The sequence below is a fragment of the Siniperca chuatsi genome, linkage group LG7, assembly GCF_020085105.1.
Source record: "Siniperca chuatsi isolate FFG_IHB_CAS linkage group LG7, ASM2008510v1, whole genome shotgun sequence".
Lineage (NCBI taxonomy): Eukaryota > Metazoa > Chordata > Actinopteri > Centrarchiformes > Sinipercidae > Siniperca > Siniperca chuatsi.
Genome location: NC_058048.1, coordinates 31,274,186 through 31,290,220, shown reverse-complemented (window position 1 = coordinate 31,290,220; position 16,035 = coordinate 31,274,186). Strand labels below are relative to the sequence as shown.

Genomic DNA, 16,035 nt, shown 5'->3' with positions numbered 1-16,035 from the left:
ACATTGCTGGAACAGCTTCAGTGAAGTGTGAATATACGCTGATGAACCCTTTATGTTTTTTTATGGTCACATGAATTTGGAAATGGCCTCTACTTAAATTCAACGTAACGAATCACACCTTTGTTGTAATTCCTCCCTATCAATAAAGTTTTATTTTGATCGGGGTTTAAAACATAATTGCACCGGTGCTATCTAGTCGAACAAGGAAAAGCTGAAATGTCCAACTCTAGCCGAACCACCTTAAACTCCACTCTGTGATTTCGACATTTCCGACCGCGCCTGAAGGCAGCACGGCACGTCGCCTGCGCTGCGCTGCCGCAGCTGATCAGTGCGCTCCTGGCTGCTCGGAGCTCCGCGTCTCTCCGCGAAGACCCGACCCTGTGCCCGCCGCTCCTCACGCTGCAGCCCGGGTTCTGACGACAGCTTGAGCCGCCGATCCGCCACAATGACTCCCAGCTGTGAGTAAATGAAGTCGGGCTGCGGGGCTCTGAAACTCTGAAACGGAGCTTTTAGTTGTCTTGAGGAGGCAGAGCAGGACACTTATTCTCATTATTGATGACTCCAGATTATTTTCTCCATTAATAGTTTATGAAATGTAAGAAACAAGTGTTGAAATGTTCCGCATCAGCAGTAATAAACCTGGAACTGCACATTTGAAAAAGGGAATATTAAAGTACTGGACTGTTCGGGTCTGCGTCCTGAGTGGACCAGATGCCTGGTTCGTGATCTGCTGCAGGTCTGGGTTCAGTCTGTGGACTCTCTGTGCCTCGTTAGAGCTGCGGAGGTCAGAGGTCAGAGGTCAGAGCTGTCCTGCAGACAGCTTTTAAGAAACGCTGACTCTGCGGAGCTTCGTCTCTGAGTCCTCAGCGGAGGGACACGGTGCGTTTGAGGCTGCGGGAAATGTCACTGATTAACCGACTGTTGGCTCATAAATCAGGGCAGGACGTCCGGAGTGGATTCAGAGTGTAGATGAAGACTTCGATCTGTCTCGTGCTGTCCCTGTATCTGTCTGGGACCGTTCTCCGCTCAGGTGGACTCACCTGATCCACCTGGCGAAGGCCGGGCAGAACTTTTTCAGTTTCTCGATCACTGACTTTACGATATATTTGATATAATTAACCCAAAATCTGTCTTTAATACTGAAGCAGCCGGACGTCCGGCCGCTCGGATCGATAAAGTTTTCTGTTTTGAATCAGGTGTCGCGAGGCCGCCGCCACCCATCGGCGTCGGCCCCCGGGGGCCCGGAGAAATCTGAAACAATAATCAAATGTTGGCGTTTGAGCTGCTGCCGGAGACGATCGGCTTAAAAAAACCGACTTAAATGCTAAAGACGATCCAAAGGTTGTCAATCGACTGATCGATTAATCAGCTGATCGATTAATCAGCTGATCGTTTCAGCTTTATAGTTCCGGTTGGTCTCTTGGTGCTTGTGCGGTGGGGGGGTCAGCAGGGGCCCCGCGGCCCCGAGAGGTTAATCGCGGCCATGGCAGCGAGGCTCCTCCTCCTCCTCCTGCTCCTCTTCTTCTTCCTCCTCTCCTGCTCCTCTTCTTCTTCTAGCAGCTGAGAGACAGAAACAGGAAACCGGCCTTCCTCTTCTTCTGGTTTCTACAAACTTAAAGCTTCAGTTTCCGAACTTCAACCAGACCTGAACCGTTCGAACTAAACTAATTAGAAACAAACGAAACTTTCAGTTTCAGCGGGAAAAAACGATTTGATTTTAAATGAGAATACTTTGGAACCTGCGTCAGGTGTCACATCAGGTGTCACATCAGTTCATGTGGGGACGGCTTGGACGTCGTTAAAGTCATCTGATTAGTTCGAGCGGTCTTAGCTGTCGCTCGAGGTCCAGGTAATAATTTCGATTGTTTTGTAGAATGAAAGTAAAATAAAACAGACGGAGCTTCAGCTCTGACCCTCTGATGCAATATTTCATGTATCACGCAAATTATTATTATTATTATTATAAAATAAAGAACAGCTGTTCCAGCTGCTCCGACGTGAGGATTTGATCCTTTCCTTCGCCACCAATGAAAGCAAAGTGAACGTGTTTGGCTTTGGTTGTTTGGGGTCTTTCATTATTTGCTGACGTTGTATAAACACGAATCGACGAATGTGAAGTCCAGCTGGCTGACGAGCGGCAGCACACAGAGCAGAGCGCCGTGATTAATGACTTCAGACTGGATTTTCAGTTTCTTCTGGGCCCAAACTAACACAGCCCGTCCCTCTGTTTTCTGCTCGCGTGTCGGGGGCCTCGGGGCCTCGGGGGCCTCTCGGTGTCCCAGCTGCAGTTCACCACGGAGCCATTTACTCAACACATTCCTTTTCGTCAGGGGAAAAGACAATATTGCATTTTTCTCAACAGCTGTTGTGACGCAACACACACAAGATGCTGAGAGGACAGTTTTTACTTAACGAAGAGCAGATGCAGCGTGGGTAACGGTGACCTCGCTCAGGGGAGCGTTCAATACCTGAAGAGAGAGTTTGATCATCGTGTTGTGGACGCCGTCCGTCAGGGTGTGCTCAGCTATTCTGCTGGCGTCCACGTCGCTCGTCCTCTGCCTGCAGGCAGACTTACGCAACCTGCTGTTGTTATTGCTGGACTCCACAGTGAAGTCTGTCCTCTGGGTCCCGACTGTTAACTCTCTGCATGTCCGACCGGCAAAGAACTCGGATCAAAATACAAATGGCAAAAACCTGCGGTCCGTCCCGACTGGTGTTTATAACGTAGGAGTCGTAGAAAAGGTTCCAGTCGTAGTCGTCTGGACGCTGTTTTCAGAATCAAGACGTTTCGGCTCCCATCCGGAAGTCATTCTCAATTGTGAAAAAAATGGGACAGGAACTCAGAAATTTAAGCTACTCTGTGTTGCTTAAGCCCCGCCCTCAGGAGGGAGTCTACCTGAGTATCTGTTAAAAGCTAGTTTCACCTGAAACTGACCTAATAGTTTCCATGATGGCCCAGTAATCAGTAATCAGGCCTATTGTTTTCTGGCTGCACCTCCCTCATCACTGTTAAGTACCTGATTAGCATGTGATTGGCTTGACCACGGTGTTAATACACTGTGGTAAACAGTTGAATCTCAGACCACCATTTCTGTTCAAAGAGGGGTTTTCTTTTTTCACAAAATGGCTTCTTTGACTCGTCTTTCAAACCAACTCTTCTCTCTACTTAGACTCTTCACCTCGCTGTCTTCAAATGTGCGGTTTGTAGCTTTTAGATGCAAACGCACGGCGCTCTGCAATCCTGAGTTAGCGTGTCGTCTGTGCTGATAAAGTCTTTTGTGAAGTGGCTGTTTAGTCTCATCTATGTACCGCTCTTTGCAGTTTTCCTCACTGCATTGACTGAAACCTTCTCTACGATAGAACACTCCTGGACGAATGAGGGACTACACCGTCCTATAATGTAGGAGCTAAATGTGTGATCTTCAGAGGCCGGCTAGGCTAACTAGCTAATGACAACAGTCCTGTTTAGATTGAGTTTGTACAACAAGTCAAACAAAATGGAAAAATCCAGCTCTGGTCAGCCGGCCCCCCTACAGGTTAGTGGTACCCATCAGCCCCGGGTGGTAGGAAAGGCACATCTTCGTTTTCACCTGAACCAAATACCGTTAAATTTGAATTTGTGAAACTAATTACAATGCGACGGCTGACGCGTTTATGATCTGGATGAAACATTGTTCTCGCAGCTGAAGACGAAGGCGTGTGGGATGAACAGCGGTCTGTTTGTTGGCGCGTTAATCTCAGTAGATATTAAATGATTAATATTGCGCTGCCTGCTGTAAACAGAGTATATTGTAGGTTTGATTTGCACATCTACCCCAAAGGAAACCTGTTGCCCCCTTGTGCTGTGGAGCTGACTCCGATCAGTGTTTAGTGTCGCCAGGCTGATCCATCAGCACACACTGCCTCACTGTTCGCTGCTTCTTTCATGCCGCGACATTTGATCGACTTAATGGAGGAGCTTTCTTAAACTTGCGTCGCAGCAGGTTGTAAATACTCGTGATTCACCAGTTCCACCAGTGATTTTAATGCTGTTTATTCGTATTGTGCTTAATGCAAAACAGACTTCACAGTCCTCCTCCTCCTCCGTCCCAGCTGCTGCTCCCGGCCGTGATTTAAAACACACAATCAGTCATCGCGGATCAGCTCCACCCAGCTCCACCCAGCTCCACCCAGCCGGCCGGAGACGAGACGGCACGCAGAGGTGGCTGATGGGACTTTGGAGCCACTCAGGCTCTTTTTATCAGAGCAGCTCGGCTCTCATCAATCATCTACTCTGATGGTTCTGCTCTAGAAACGCAGTCTGATCTCTGATCAGTTTATGGCTGGAAAGTCTTCAACATCACTTGCTGTTTTATTGATGTCTTGTTAAACAAGCTAAGCGGCTGCAGTCTGCAGGAGAATTACAGTTCTGCGTCAAAATGATATATATTTATATATAGATAATTATCTTTGTCTGTATTGTGCTCTTATTTTGAAATTAGCTGAGTTTGGTCGCAGTATATCTTTGCGTATTATTGGACGTGGAGTTCTTGTGACATCTGCTTTTATTTCGATAAATTCAAGGATCATATCATTACGTCAGATTCCATCTTCTTCTTCCTGCCTCGCCAGATTTTAGTTAAAGTAACAGTTCGACATTTCGACAAGTGTTAGCATCGCGCCCGTGCAGAGACGCAGTGCTGGACGAACTCGTTCAGATTAAACAAACGAGACGCAGCGCGTTACTCAGCGAGCTGTACAGCTGCTGGTATGTGTGTGTTTGAACTTTTGGAGTCAGGGCCAGGCTAGCTGTTTCCCCCTGTTTCCAGTCTTTATGCTAAGCTAGGCTAACCATGTCCTGACTCCAGCTCCGTACTGAACACACAGATATGAGACTGATATATATCTGTCCATATGACTCTCTGTGAGTAGTTTATGATCCCTGAGTTTATATAAAACATGGCAGGGAGGCTCTAATGAAAGACACTACTCAGTTGCATTGTGGGAAATGTAGGATCCAGTGTTCTTGGACTATAAGTCAGGATGTCTCCACCTGTCCGTCCAACATCTCTGTGGAAGTGACTCACTGGAAATGACTTCCTTTAACCGACGGGGCCTCTGGGAGGAGACGGCAGCAGAGCCGATGAGTTGTCAGCTGACTGTCCGTCAGAGCCGTCCTCTGTTCGTCCACGCTGACATTCAGAGACATGTTTCTACTTCAAACTGTCCACTTATCATTCCAGGAAATTTACCAGCAGATTCCACGTCTCCTCTCAGACAGACTGTGTGTAAACACAACACAGATGATCTGTGTGTGTGTGTGTGTGTGTGGAAACAAATCACACGAGTCAAAAGTTGAGATGGCAGCTACTGCTAACCTGCTATGCTAGTTAGCTTTAGCAGGTTCAGATTGGTGTTTTTAGGACTGAATTCTGCCTCTTTAGTTATGTGAAACAAACTCACCGAGATGTTGCTTCATCAAAGTGAATATTTCACTTACAGATTACAGCAGAGACCTGTAGGTGAATTTAGTTTTAGCCAGAGGTGCAGGAAGCACTCAGACCCGTTACTGCAGAAAAAGCACTGACACACACTCTGTGAAACCCTCTGCTGCAGTGAAAGTGTGAGAGTGTGATCAGGAAAAAGCCCTTAAAGCATTAAAGCAGTGCAGCGTCCCTGTGGCTGCTGTGCTGTTATATATTCTATCATCAGGTTATTATTCCTCGTGCATTAATGTAAAGCAGGATGTTGCTGCTGCAGCTGGTGGAGCTGGAGCTCATGTTGAACCGGTTTGTATCGGACTGCAGCTGATGATGCTTTTCATTCTGGATCCATCTGCCGATTCTTTTCTCCGTCGATCCGTCGATCGATCGATCGGTTTGGAAAACTGGTGAAAACGGTGAGAAACGCCGTCACGACGACCCAGAGCCCAAAGGCGACGCCTTCAGCGTGTCGCCGTGTCGACCGACAGTCCGAAGCTCGACGTTATTAACAAACATCACAGTTATTACAGTCGTTCAGAGGAAAAGCAGCAGATCTGCACATCTGAGGAGCTGCAGCCAGGAAGGGATTTACAGGAGAAACGACTTCAAACATCAACCGACTAATCGATTAATCGATTAATTGTTTCAGCTGTACTTGTATAAATCTCCCCAGCTGGTTTTCACTTGATACAGTTCTGCTGCTTCAGCTTTAGTTGTCTCTCTGTGAAATGCGTTTCTCTGGCACAGTAGTTCTTATATGTTTGAGCAGAAGCCAGTTAGTCAGTTCTGTAATGGACAGAGACGTGTTGGGAGTCTGAGCAGGAAGTCAGTGATCACTAGTTTCATTAAATGATTCCTGTTTTTATTTTTGAACGAACTGACTGTTCTCACTGTTTCCTTCAGCACACATACATCAGCTGATTATCTATACAGCCATTAGTCACACACCCTGACTCTCCATACTGAAGGTCAAGGCTGAGGTTTGTGCCTCCGTCTGATTGGATATCTGCTTCTCTTCCTGGTTTCCTGTTGGTGTTTTGTGACGTCGAAAGGTCGCGACCTCTTCACCTTCACGTGGTGAACGGACTGCACTCGTGCAACGCCTTTCTAGTCTTCACCGCTCAAAGCGCTTCACACGACGTTCACGCGCACAGACTCACAGCCCTCGGCGGCTCTTTGCCCAAGGACACTTCCACATGTGGGAGCCGGGATCGAACCGCCGACCTTTAGACTGGACGACCCGCTCTTCCGCCAAGGCTTCACATGATGTTCAGCTCTTTTTAAGTGTGTTTAAATGTTTTATTGCCCTATGCTGCTTCGTGTTTTCCGTAAAGCTCTTTGTATCGTGCGATACAGATAAACCGGCCTTGTCACGTTGAACACGTCCACGTGAAGCTAACAGATGCTAACAGCGTGTGATGATGCACGGGCCTGATGACGGTTGGACAGTGTGCCGTGTCTTCCAGAGACATCTGTGTGGTGGATTCTTTATTAAACATGGACGTATTTTCCCATTGAAGAACTGCCGCTCGTTGTGTGAGCTGCAGGCTGAAGAATATTAGGTTTAAAATAACGAACAGATCCTTTTTAAATGGTGGAGCTCTGGTGATGCGTTGTATTAAGACCGTCCTGAGGTCCGTGCGGTGTGCAGTTAAACTGGAAGCGGCTACACCAGCGACTCAACAGAGCTCTGGTTTAGGACGAATGGGGGACGGCTCTCAAACATGGCTGCCTCTCTGTGTTTGCTTTTCGAAATGTTCAGCCTGAACACGGAAACTGAGTGCAGATTGTTTGTTCTCCAACAGTAAAGTGATGAATCAATAAATCATTTCTAAACGTCTTCTTCAGCAGTGGGTCCCGACCTTTCTTGGCTTGCGACCAGTTAAAACAAAGCTTCGTCTACTTGCAGCCGCTCGTCATCAATAATTATGTCTAAAGAAGCTTTTTTTGTGTCATATTTGAATCTGAGTCTGAGAAACAAACAGCAGAATTGTTTTTTCTGCTTCCCATCGTGTCAAACATGTCGGGAGCCCTTAGATTTGTCTTGTGCGCCCGTGTGAGGGCCCCGACCCACGGGTTGGGAATGAAGACAGTATTGCAGCTCTCCTGCAGGAGTGTGGCAGTCATGGACACCCTGCTGTTCATCAGCTGTTTGCACCTGGTACTTTGAAGTTCAGTTTCCTGGTTACTGGTCACGGTCACTGACCTGCAAACACACCGAAGGTTTTAGCGAAATATACGGCTCCTGTGCGAGTCGTGCAGATCCTGCGGTAACGTAGCTTGTCCCAACAGAAGTAACTTTAGCTGTGTTTGGCCCGTCGACGGTGGCGACTGACTGAAAGCAGCGCGTTCGGTCAGAAGTGGCCATCAGACAAAATAAAGACAAGACAGCTGCGCCCCCCCAACACCACCCCCACCCTAATGATGTCGATGGGCCGACAATATCGACATTTTGCACCTCAGCAATGTCAAAAAATATTCATAGCGTTAAAAAACCATATTAATGGATTTAGTCACCCCTGTCATCATTCTTTGCCTTGCTTCTGTTTGGGGGATAATCAGCTCCCATAATCTGAGGATGTAAACAGGAAGTATAGTGTAGCCATGGATTCTGTTAGCTAGCTCTGGGCTACAACTTGAGTTCTGTTTTTAGCCTGTATGTGTTCACATGTAGGCAAACTGTCCCTGGGCCGAACCAGCAGTCAGCAGCTCCTGTCTGACGGTTGTCTCTGATTTGAGACTGAAGGAGACTTAGAAACAGCAGGATTCTCAGGCAGGTTCTGCAGTTAGAGGCAGCGTCTTCTTTGACTGATTTTTGATTTCTGAGCGGATTGATGGACATTTTTTGGCGACTGGCAGAGATAACGATATCCTCGGGAAGTGTAAGTCACAGAATCTAAAACTATGCGCTTCCTGTCTGTGAGTTATGACTCAGAGAAGTGCGATTTTATTAACGCAAATTGCGGCAATCTGTTTTAAAGCGCCACCTGCTGACTGTGTTGGTGAGCCGTCAAACCGACGTAACTACCTTAACACCTGCATGCACCTGTCCCTTTCACCTCACGCAGTATGTTTACCTCTAGTCCCCCCCCCTCACAGTTTGAAAACCTCTGGTCCAGACTTTGTATGTTTCAGCTTTAAAGAGAACGCGCCTGGTCTGCCCGCCACCCTGGTTCTGGTATTGTGGAGGTTGTGACCGGACCACACCCAGCGGTGAGCAGCAGAGACCCAGGAGTCCTCGCTTCTGTCCGTCACACTATCGCTGTCCTTTCCGCTCCCATTGTTTGTGTCCAGAAGCTTCCGCGATGCCCTGCGACCCTCTTGAAGAAAACAGGTTGTGTGTGTGCTCCGCGTGGGTTTCCTGAGCCTGCCGCCGGGGATGCTGGGTATTTATGGAACCAACGCCACTGAATCACTTCCCACTTCGCCCTGCTCGCTGAGCCCGAGTGTGTGTGTGTGTGGCTTCCTCAGTGTTCATGTGTGTGTGTGCGGTGCTTTCCCTTACATGTTCACTTTTATGGTATGTTCCTCTGTGTGTGTCTATTCCTGGCAGCAGCAGTGTGTCCTGAGCTGGTGAGACTGAAAAACCAACAACATGAACAACATCCGATCCCAGTCCGACACACACACACACACACACACACACACCCACCATGGCAACAGTTAGGTCTGTAACCTGGTTCCTCTCATACCCTGAACGCTAAAGCACCATGTGAGCCTTTGGTACCAGGTTCTTCTTGTTTCCACTGTGTTTAAAACCTGGTGTTTTGGGCCCCTTGGCGGCAGCACAGTGTGCGTTGGTGGTGAGTCATCAGCTGACTCTGCAGCTCCGCTCGGCTTTACAGAGCTTTATAGAGACTTTCAGCTTGTTGTTTAGCTGTTACTGTCCTGGTTCGCTCTCGTCGTTTCCAGAGAAGAAGAAGCTGTAAAAAGCCTCTGAACTCGAGCTGCTCAGCAGCAAACAGCAGACAGACGCAGTCAGAGAGCAGCTGCTGAACATAGCGGAGCATCTAGCTGCTAAAGAGCCAGATGTTTCCCTCAGCAGCTGCTGAACATAGCGGAGCATCAGCAGCTGCAGATGAAGCTGCTGAACATAGCGGAGCATCTAGCTGCTAAAGAGCCAGATGTTTCCCTCAGCAGCTGCTGAACATAGCGGAGCATCTAGCTGCTAAAGAGCCAGATGTTTCACTCAGCAGCTGCTGAACATAGCGGAGCATCTAGCTGCTAAAGAGCCAGATGTTTCCCTCAGCAGCTGCTGAACATAGCGGAGCATCTAGCTGCTAAAGAGCCAGATGTTTCACTCAGCAGCTGCTGGAGACCAAACACAGAGCTGACAGAGAGAAGACCGGACCGACGTCCATCAGGAGACACAAACTCGCCTCCTGATGAAGCGTCATGTGACTCTGTAGCTGCTGGACGTGGAAATAAGCAGCTGTTTGTTCTGTTTCTGCTGAAAAAAAAACTGTTACTGCATGTTTAAAGTTTCTCAGCTAACCAGTGTCGACTGGATGTTCCCAGACTTGGCTCAAATCTTTGAATAATTTACCCTTTTCAATTAGATCAACTGACATTTTTTAAAAATCTTCTCAGGACTCACTTATAGTCCCTATGGGGAAGTTTTAATAATCTGTGTGACATGTTTCCGCCTGTCTGGCCGCAACAATCTGCCCCCACTGGTAGTTTCAGAAATCCTCCCAGATAACATTTTTGACCTAAAGCTGTCAGATAAGACTGTGCCCACCACTGCAAGTCATTTAGTCGCTGAGTATTTCATGTTTATCAGTATTCGTATGATGATAAGAGTTACGGATTTCTATTTAAACATGAAGAAGTTTTCCACGAATCATTGCAGAGAGCAGACTGTGGCACAGAGCTGATCGCTGCTCAGTAAAAACCACCCGTCTGTTAATGTTTGATGAGTTTATGTCTTAATGGTTTATCGCTGTGGGAACATGTGACATTAGCTGCTTTCTAACTGGGCGGGATCTGCTTCCTGTTGACCTGCTCACTGAGGAGCGGCTGTGTCAATGACAAACCTGTCATCGTACGTCACAGGAACAATTAAATCCTCCTGCATGTGTTAAAGTGTGTTTGTAGTCAGTTTAACATCATGGTCGGCTTACTTAACTGCTAACTGAAGCATCTGCACTGTTGCCATGGTTACCTGCAGTTTAATACACCCTGAGGTTAAACTGTAGACCTTAAATAAGTTTGAGGTGTCCACATGTATTATTACCTGCCAGCCAATCGGAGAGCAAGATTTTCTTTGTTCAGTTTAGAGTCTGACTATTGTGGGAGTCCTTGAGGAGGTTGAATTAGTCCTTAAACGTCTTCAAAGGACCCTTGAAACCTCATCAGTTACCCCTGGCAACATCTCAAGGGTCCTTTGAAGACTTTTAAGGACTAATTCAACCTCCTCAAGGAGTCCTTGAAGGTGTCCCAGTTGTCCTTGAGTGAGTAGGCTGTTAACAGAGCCTGAAGCATCAGTACTACCGCTGAGGTGAACACATGCGGTCGGCAGCCAAGCAGAAATGAGCATTTTCTGTTGCCATGGCATTTAGTTATGTATTTAATTGCAGCGCAGTTTCCTGGTTAAACTTTACCCTCTGGGCTTACAGTAGTTTCACAATAACGTGGACAATTTTAAGGGTCAGATTGGGTGTGTTCACACTGGCAGCGTGATGCACGTTAAAACACCGGCACACATCGTCTGTTGTGTAAGTCGACAGCTGTGGTGTCTTGATGCGCTTCATAATCTGTCAAAGCAGCAGTTTGATCACATTCAGATCTACTGAGTGCTTCCTCTGTCTGTGTGATGCTACCACGACAACGCTAACTGGTGTTGAACTTTAGTTTTAACTTCCAAACCAGCGGTTTAGATCATTGGACTATAAGGTGATAGTGATGTCACTGGTAGGTTAAATGTTATCACGACTGTTAAAGACAAAGCGGAATGAACAATACCTTTTCCAAATGCCTCGTTGATTATTCATTTATCTCTTGTTACGAGCTAAATATGTCGAAAAAGCCCTCTTTTCTTTTCCTGTAGAATGTAAAAATATTGTAATGACTCAGTTACATAAATGTGTATCCAATCAAAGGTGAGATTTGGGGTGACCAGCTGACCCCCACCCATCATATAAAACCGCACTTGACCGTTAGCTAGCGTGGGTAGCTAGCAGAGCAATAACTTAGCAGGAGGTGAATGTTTGGATTCCAGCTGGCAAAAACGTGATTCACATTTCCAGAGAAAGTGATTGAGGTCGACTTCATTCATTTAACCCATACCCACCTCATACTGATCTAAATGCGGCTGAGGGACATGTGGGTGTATTCGCTAAGCCACGCCCCTTTTTTGAGTGATCCAAACACATCTAAAGGATTTGATTTAAATCCCTCACTTCTGTTTCACCTCCTCTGTCCTCGTCCTAAACTGAACCGGGCATCTTTCAGGAAGTGGAGGAGGAGGAGGAGACGGATGTGTAGCCATGGTGACCGTACGTCACCACAGTGTGTGCTTCAGTTCTGACCTCTGCGTTACCTGACAGGCTGTCATAAAGTATAACTGACTGTCCCAGTGAGGGTGGAGTCTTATCAGTAGAGTTATTAAAAACTTCCCCCAAAGTCTGAACACAACAGGTGTGTTCTTCAGGTGTGTCATGTAAAGGAGATAACGTTTCTACCTGCACTGAGAGCACAGTATGAAAAGTAATAACTGTTCATAATTTTATTCATATAGTTTTTCTAAAAGTTAAGTTAAAAGTGCTTTACAGTAAAACAACACAGTAAAAATGTGCTAAAATAAGAGACTATAACAAATAAATGTAGGAGTAGGATACAGGATAAAACAATGCTAAAACAATTTAATGTATAATACATCAAAAGGGAAATTAAATTATTAACTGAATTCCAATTTAAAAAACAAAATGAATAAAACAGAATATGAAAAGAAATAAAGATCCATAATCACTTATAAAATTTTGTTTACTTTGAAATAAGTTGGCAACAGAATACAACTAAAAATGTTAGAAGTCTTACTCATGGAAGTTGATTGACGCGTTGGACCAGTATGTAGCATCTCACTGAGGTCAAGACTTCTAAGTTAAAGAATGCGCAGTTTGGTTTAGGGTACAATGATAAATTATTACTCTGTTTTTTTTGGATAATTTAACTGAATTCTGACATTAAGAGCGGGGTGATAAAAAAGGTAACAGGTTGTTTTGTTTGGATTGGTCAGCAGCTCCTAACTTTATTTTTTGTTTTTGTTTTTTTTGGCTTACTTCTGGTTCATTTTTAGTGCAGCCTGTGGATCTGCTGCAGTGGCTCTCTGCAGGGTTGCTGTTTGTTCTTGTACACTAACGAATGCATGAAAATCGGCGCATTGAAAGATTTGCTGATGATACAGTGATTGCCAGCTTCTTACAGGTGCAGGAAGAGGGATGATTACAAATATCTTGGCGCAGTTATTAATGCTGATTTTTGTCTGTAAGAAAACACAACAGCATCTTTATTTTTTGGAAACTCTTTTAATGTTTGTGGATCCATGATGTCTCCGTTTGATCTTTTCCCATTGTGGTGTGGTTTGGAAACCTCAGCCTGTCCAGTAGAAATAGTCTTGTCAAAGTGTCCAGTAACATTACTTGAGTAAGTCAGTTTCAGCTCTTTGATTGATCTCTCTCCCCTACTTCTCCAGGTTCTTCCCTCCTGTCCCCCCTCCCCCAGCTCCATCATGCCCATCCTCAAAAACCTCCCAGTGCGCCTGAAAGGCGGTGGTCCGACTCTACACAACGCTTTGATCCTGCGCAGGATGAGCCTCAACATCACCCCCCACCATCACAACCCCTTCGACAACGATGACGACAGCATCCATGGCAATGGCGGCCATGGCAACCACTGGTCACCCGGCAGCTCGCTCCTTGACGGCGATGGCCCAAGGGACCGCAACCCGTTTGAGGATGAGGAGGACGAGAACGAGGCCAATGAGGGGAAAAAGGGAAGTGGAGGTGGAAGCGGAGGTTCAGGGAAGGGATCATTCAAGTTCACGTCCCCGCTGAAGACTCTGGGAAAGCTGGGGAAGAACCTGAGAATGTCGGGGAAGAGCAAAGGAAGTGCCTCTCCCTCCCCACAGGGGTCGCTGCAAGGAACGCCTTCCCCTGCAGAGAAGAAGAAGAGGGGCAGGAGGAGCTCTGAAGGAAGTTTGTTGAGGTAAACAGGGTTGAAAGCTGTAAAAGTAAAAGGATAAAAGCTGTTTGTTGACGTAAAGTGGGATGGTGGGAGTTTGTTAAGGTTAAGAGAGATAACATCTGTCAAGCTAAGGTGGAACGAGAGGAAGACAGATTAGAGGAGTTTGTTGAGGTAAAGAGAGATGATCGGGGCTTGTTGAGGTTGACATGGCCAAGAGTACTTTGTTGAGATAAAGTGGGGTGATGAGAGTTTGAGGTAAAAAGTGAGAGTTTGTCTAAGTTCGGAGTACAATGGGAGTTTGTTAAGGTAAAGAGGGAACAGGGGCTTTTTAAAGGTACAAGCGATGAGGGGGGTTTGGTAAGGTAAAGAGGGGTGAGGAAAAGAGGTTTGACAGAAGTTTGTTGCGGAAAAGAGGGATGAGCAAAGTTTGTTGAGGTAAAGAGGGATGATGGGAGTCTGTCGAGATGAAAAGGGTGGTTTGTTGAGGTACAGAGGTATGATTGGGGGGGTTTGTCGAAGGTAAAGAGGGATGTTCGGAATTTGTAGAGGTTAAGAGGGACAATGGGAGTTTTTCATAGAAAAGAGAGATCAGGGAACTTTTTTAAAGTAAAAAGGGATGATTGAACTTTGTCGAGATGAAAAGAAACAAGGGTGGTTTGTTGAGGTACAAAGGTATGATGGGAATTTGTTGCAACCTCTACATGTGCTTAAAACTTCACAGTGGATTAATACTTACCTTGAGGTAATTAATATGGAGCTTTCTGTAGCCAAAGTGCACAACATAAAGATATCTAACCTACACTGACCAACAACTGAATGCTAATTTTTTATTTGTGTTTGCTCTGTTTTGTGGTTGTTTTACATTCCTTAACTTTAATGGTGAGTGACTGTGTTAAAGAGACAATTACTCTAATTCACAGATTGCTATTTGAAGACCTTTATCTCACAATCTACAATCATGGCTATAACTCTGAAACACTCTAAGAGACTGAAAAAGTCTAACCCTGAATCTTTTTTCTTTCTTTTTTTGTGTTTATAGAGATCTATTTGGGGGGATGGGGTCGGTAAGGGATAACAAAATGATGAACAATAGCCAGCAGTTATATACATTGTATACTATACACAAAGCTGACCTCTTTGATAACGATACTGAATAAAATTTGATTACAAACAAAACAGGGACAAGGTAAGCGGGAGATTCTGGAGGTTTAGCGTGACACAGGTACTTTGTTTAGGTAAAGTAGGTTGATAATGAGTATAAGAATGAGGGAAATGCGTTGAGATGAAGCGGGCCGATGGGAGTTTTTTAAGGTAAAGATGGACGAGGGAAGTTTGTCGAGATAAAATACGCTGTCATTTCTTCCTTCATGTCCCCCCCAGGTTTGCGGGGAAATATCGCGACACCCTCGGCTCCCGTAAGGAGTCTTTCAACAACGGCGAGCTGAACTGTTCGGAGAGCGAGTGCGACTCCACCAGCCGCCGCCTGTCCTTCATGAAGATGGTGGGCCTGGGGAAGCTAAAGAAGGAGTCCATGGCCGACCACTCGTCCCAGGGCCCTGAGGAGCAGCCGGTGCAGGAGGAGGCGGTAGAGGAGGTCAAACCTAGAGAACCACTGTCAGGTAAGAAAAACCAAGAGGACATAACTCACAGATGACGAGACACTGGGTTTTCTCATTAAGCAGAGTAGTTCCTGTCAGCCAGCTCACATGAAATGGATTATTGTGTGAATGTAGAGAGCTGATATTTGGTGTCTACTGTTTCACCTCTTCGCTTGCCACAAGAAAACCCCAGCTCAGTACAGCAGGGGGTGGCAAGTGACGATAATATCTTCCTCCCTGGGAAAACGTAGACTCCGAGACTACAGATGGCTGGGCTACAGATGGGCTTTTGAAGAGTTAAATGAACAGTAGCAGCAGTGACTGCGTAGCTTTCAGGTGAGCAGTGTGGCAGCAATAGTCATACAGCTCCACAGTTTATAGCTGAAGCTGCTCAGGGTAGTAGCTAGGGGTCAAGGGTACATCAGTGGTGGTAATGAGGGAGGAGCAAGTGTTGTTGAAGTAGCTTGCAGACTTTGTTTTAGTTTTGATGCACAATACAAAACTAATATTATAATTTTACTTATTTGTGTAGCTCTTCTCTACTTTTCCACATGAAATCATGTCAGCTGTGTTGCCTCTTTCCTGTAAATATTAGAATCTGTCAGATTATGTTTGGTCAGGAATGTTCTTGTTGATCTTCTATCAGAGGTAACTTTTAGGGTTTGAGGATGATGGTTGTGTGGTTTTTAATCATGTAGCCAATCATTTTTGTGCTCTAACAAAGCATCATGCCCTCATCAAAGACCATCCTTGAACCGAACCCGGAGTTACGATTAGATTTCTTCCTGGGT

At 46.0% G+C, this 16,035-nt stretch overlaps 1 protein-coding gene across 1 annotated transcript in view; it reads left to right on the top strand.

Moving 5' to 3' along the window:
- Window positions 1-283: 283 nt before the first annotated feature.
- The window catches only part of LOC122879250 (tumor necrosis factor alpha-induced protein 2-like), a 46,947-nt gene continuing 31,195 nt past the window's right edge, over window positions 284-16,035 (top strand). The window contains 3 exon segments of the mRNA XM_044203156.1: window positions 284-458; window positions 13,156-13,667; window positions 15,027-15,265. Coding sequence (XP_044059091.1) covers window positions 13,192-13,667; window positions 15,027-15,265 — 715 coding nt within the window. The 5' untranslated portion in view covers window positions 284-458; window positions 13,156-13,191.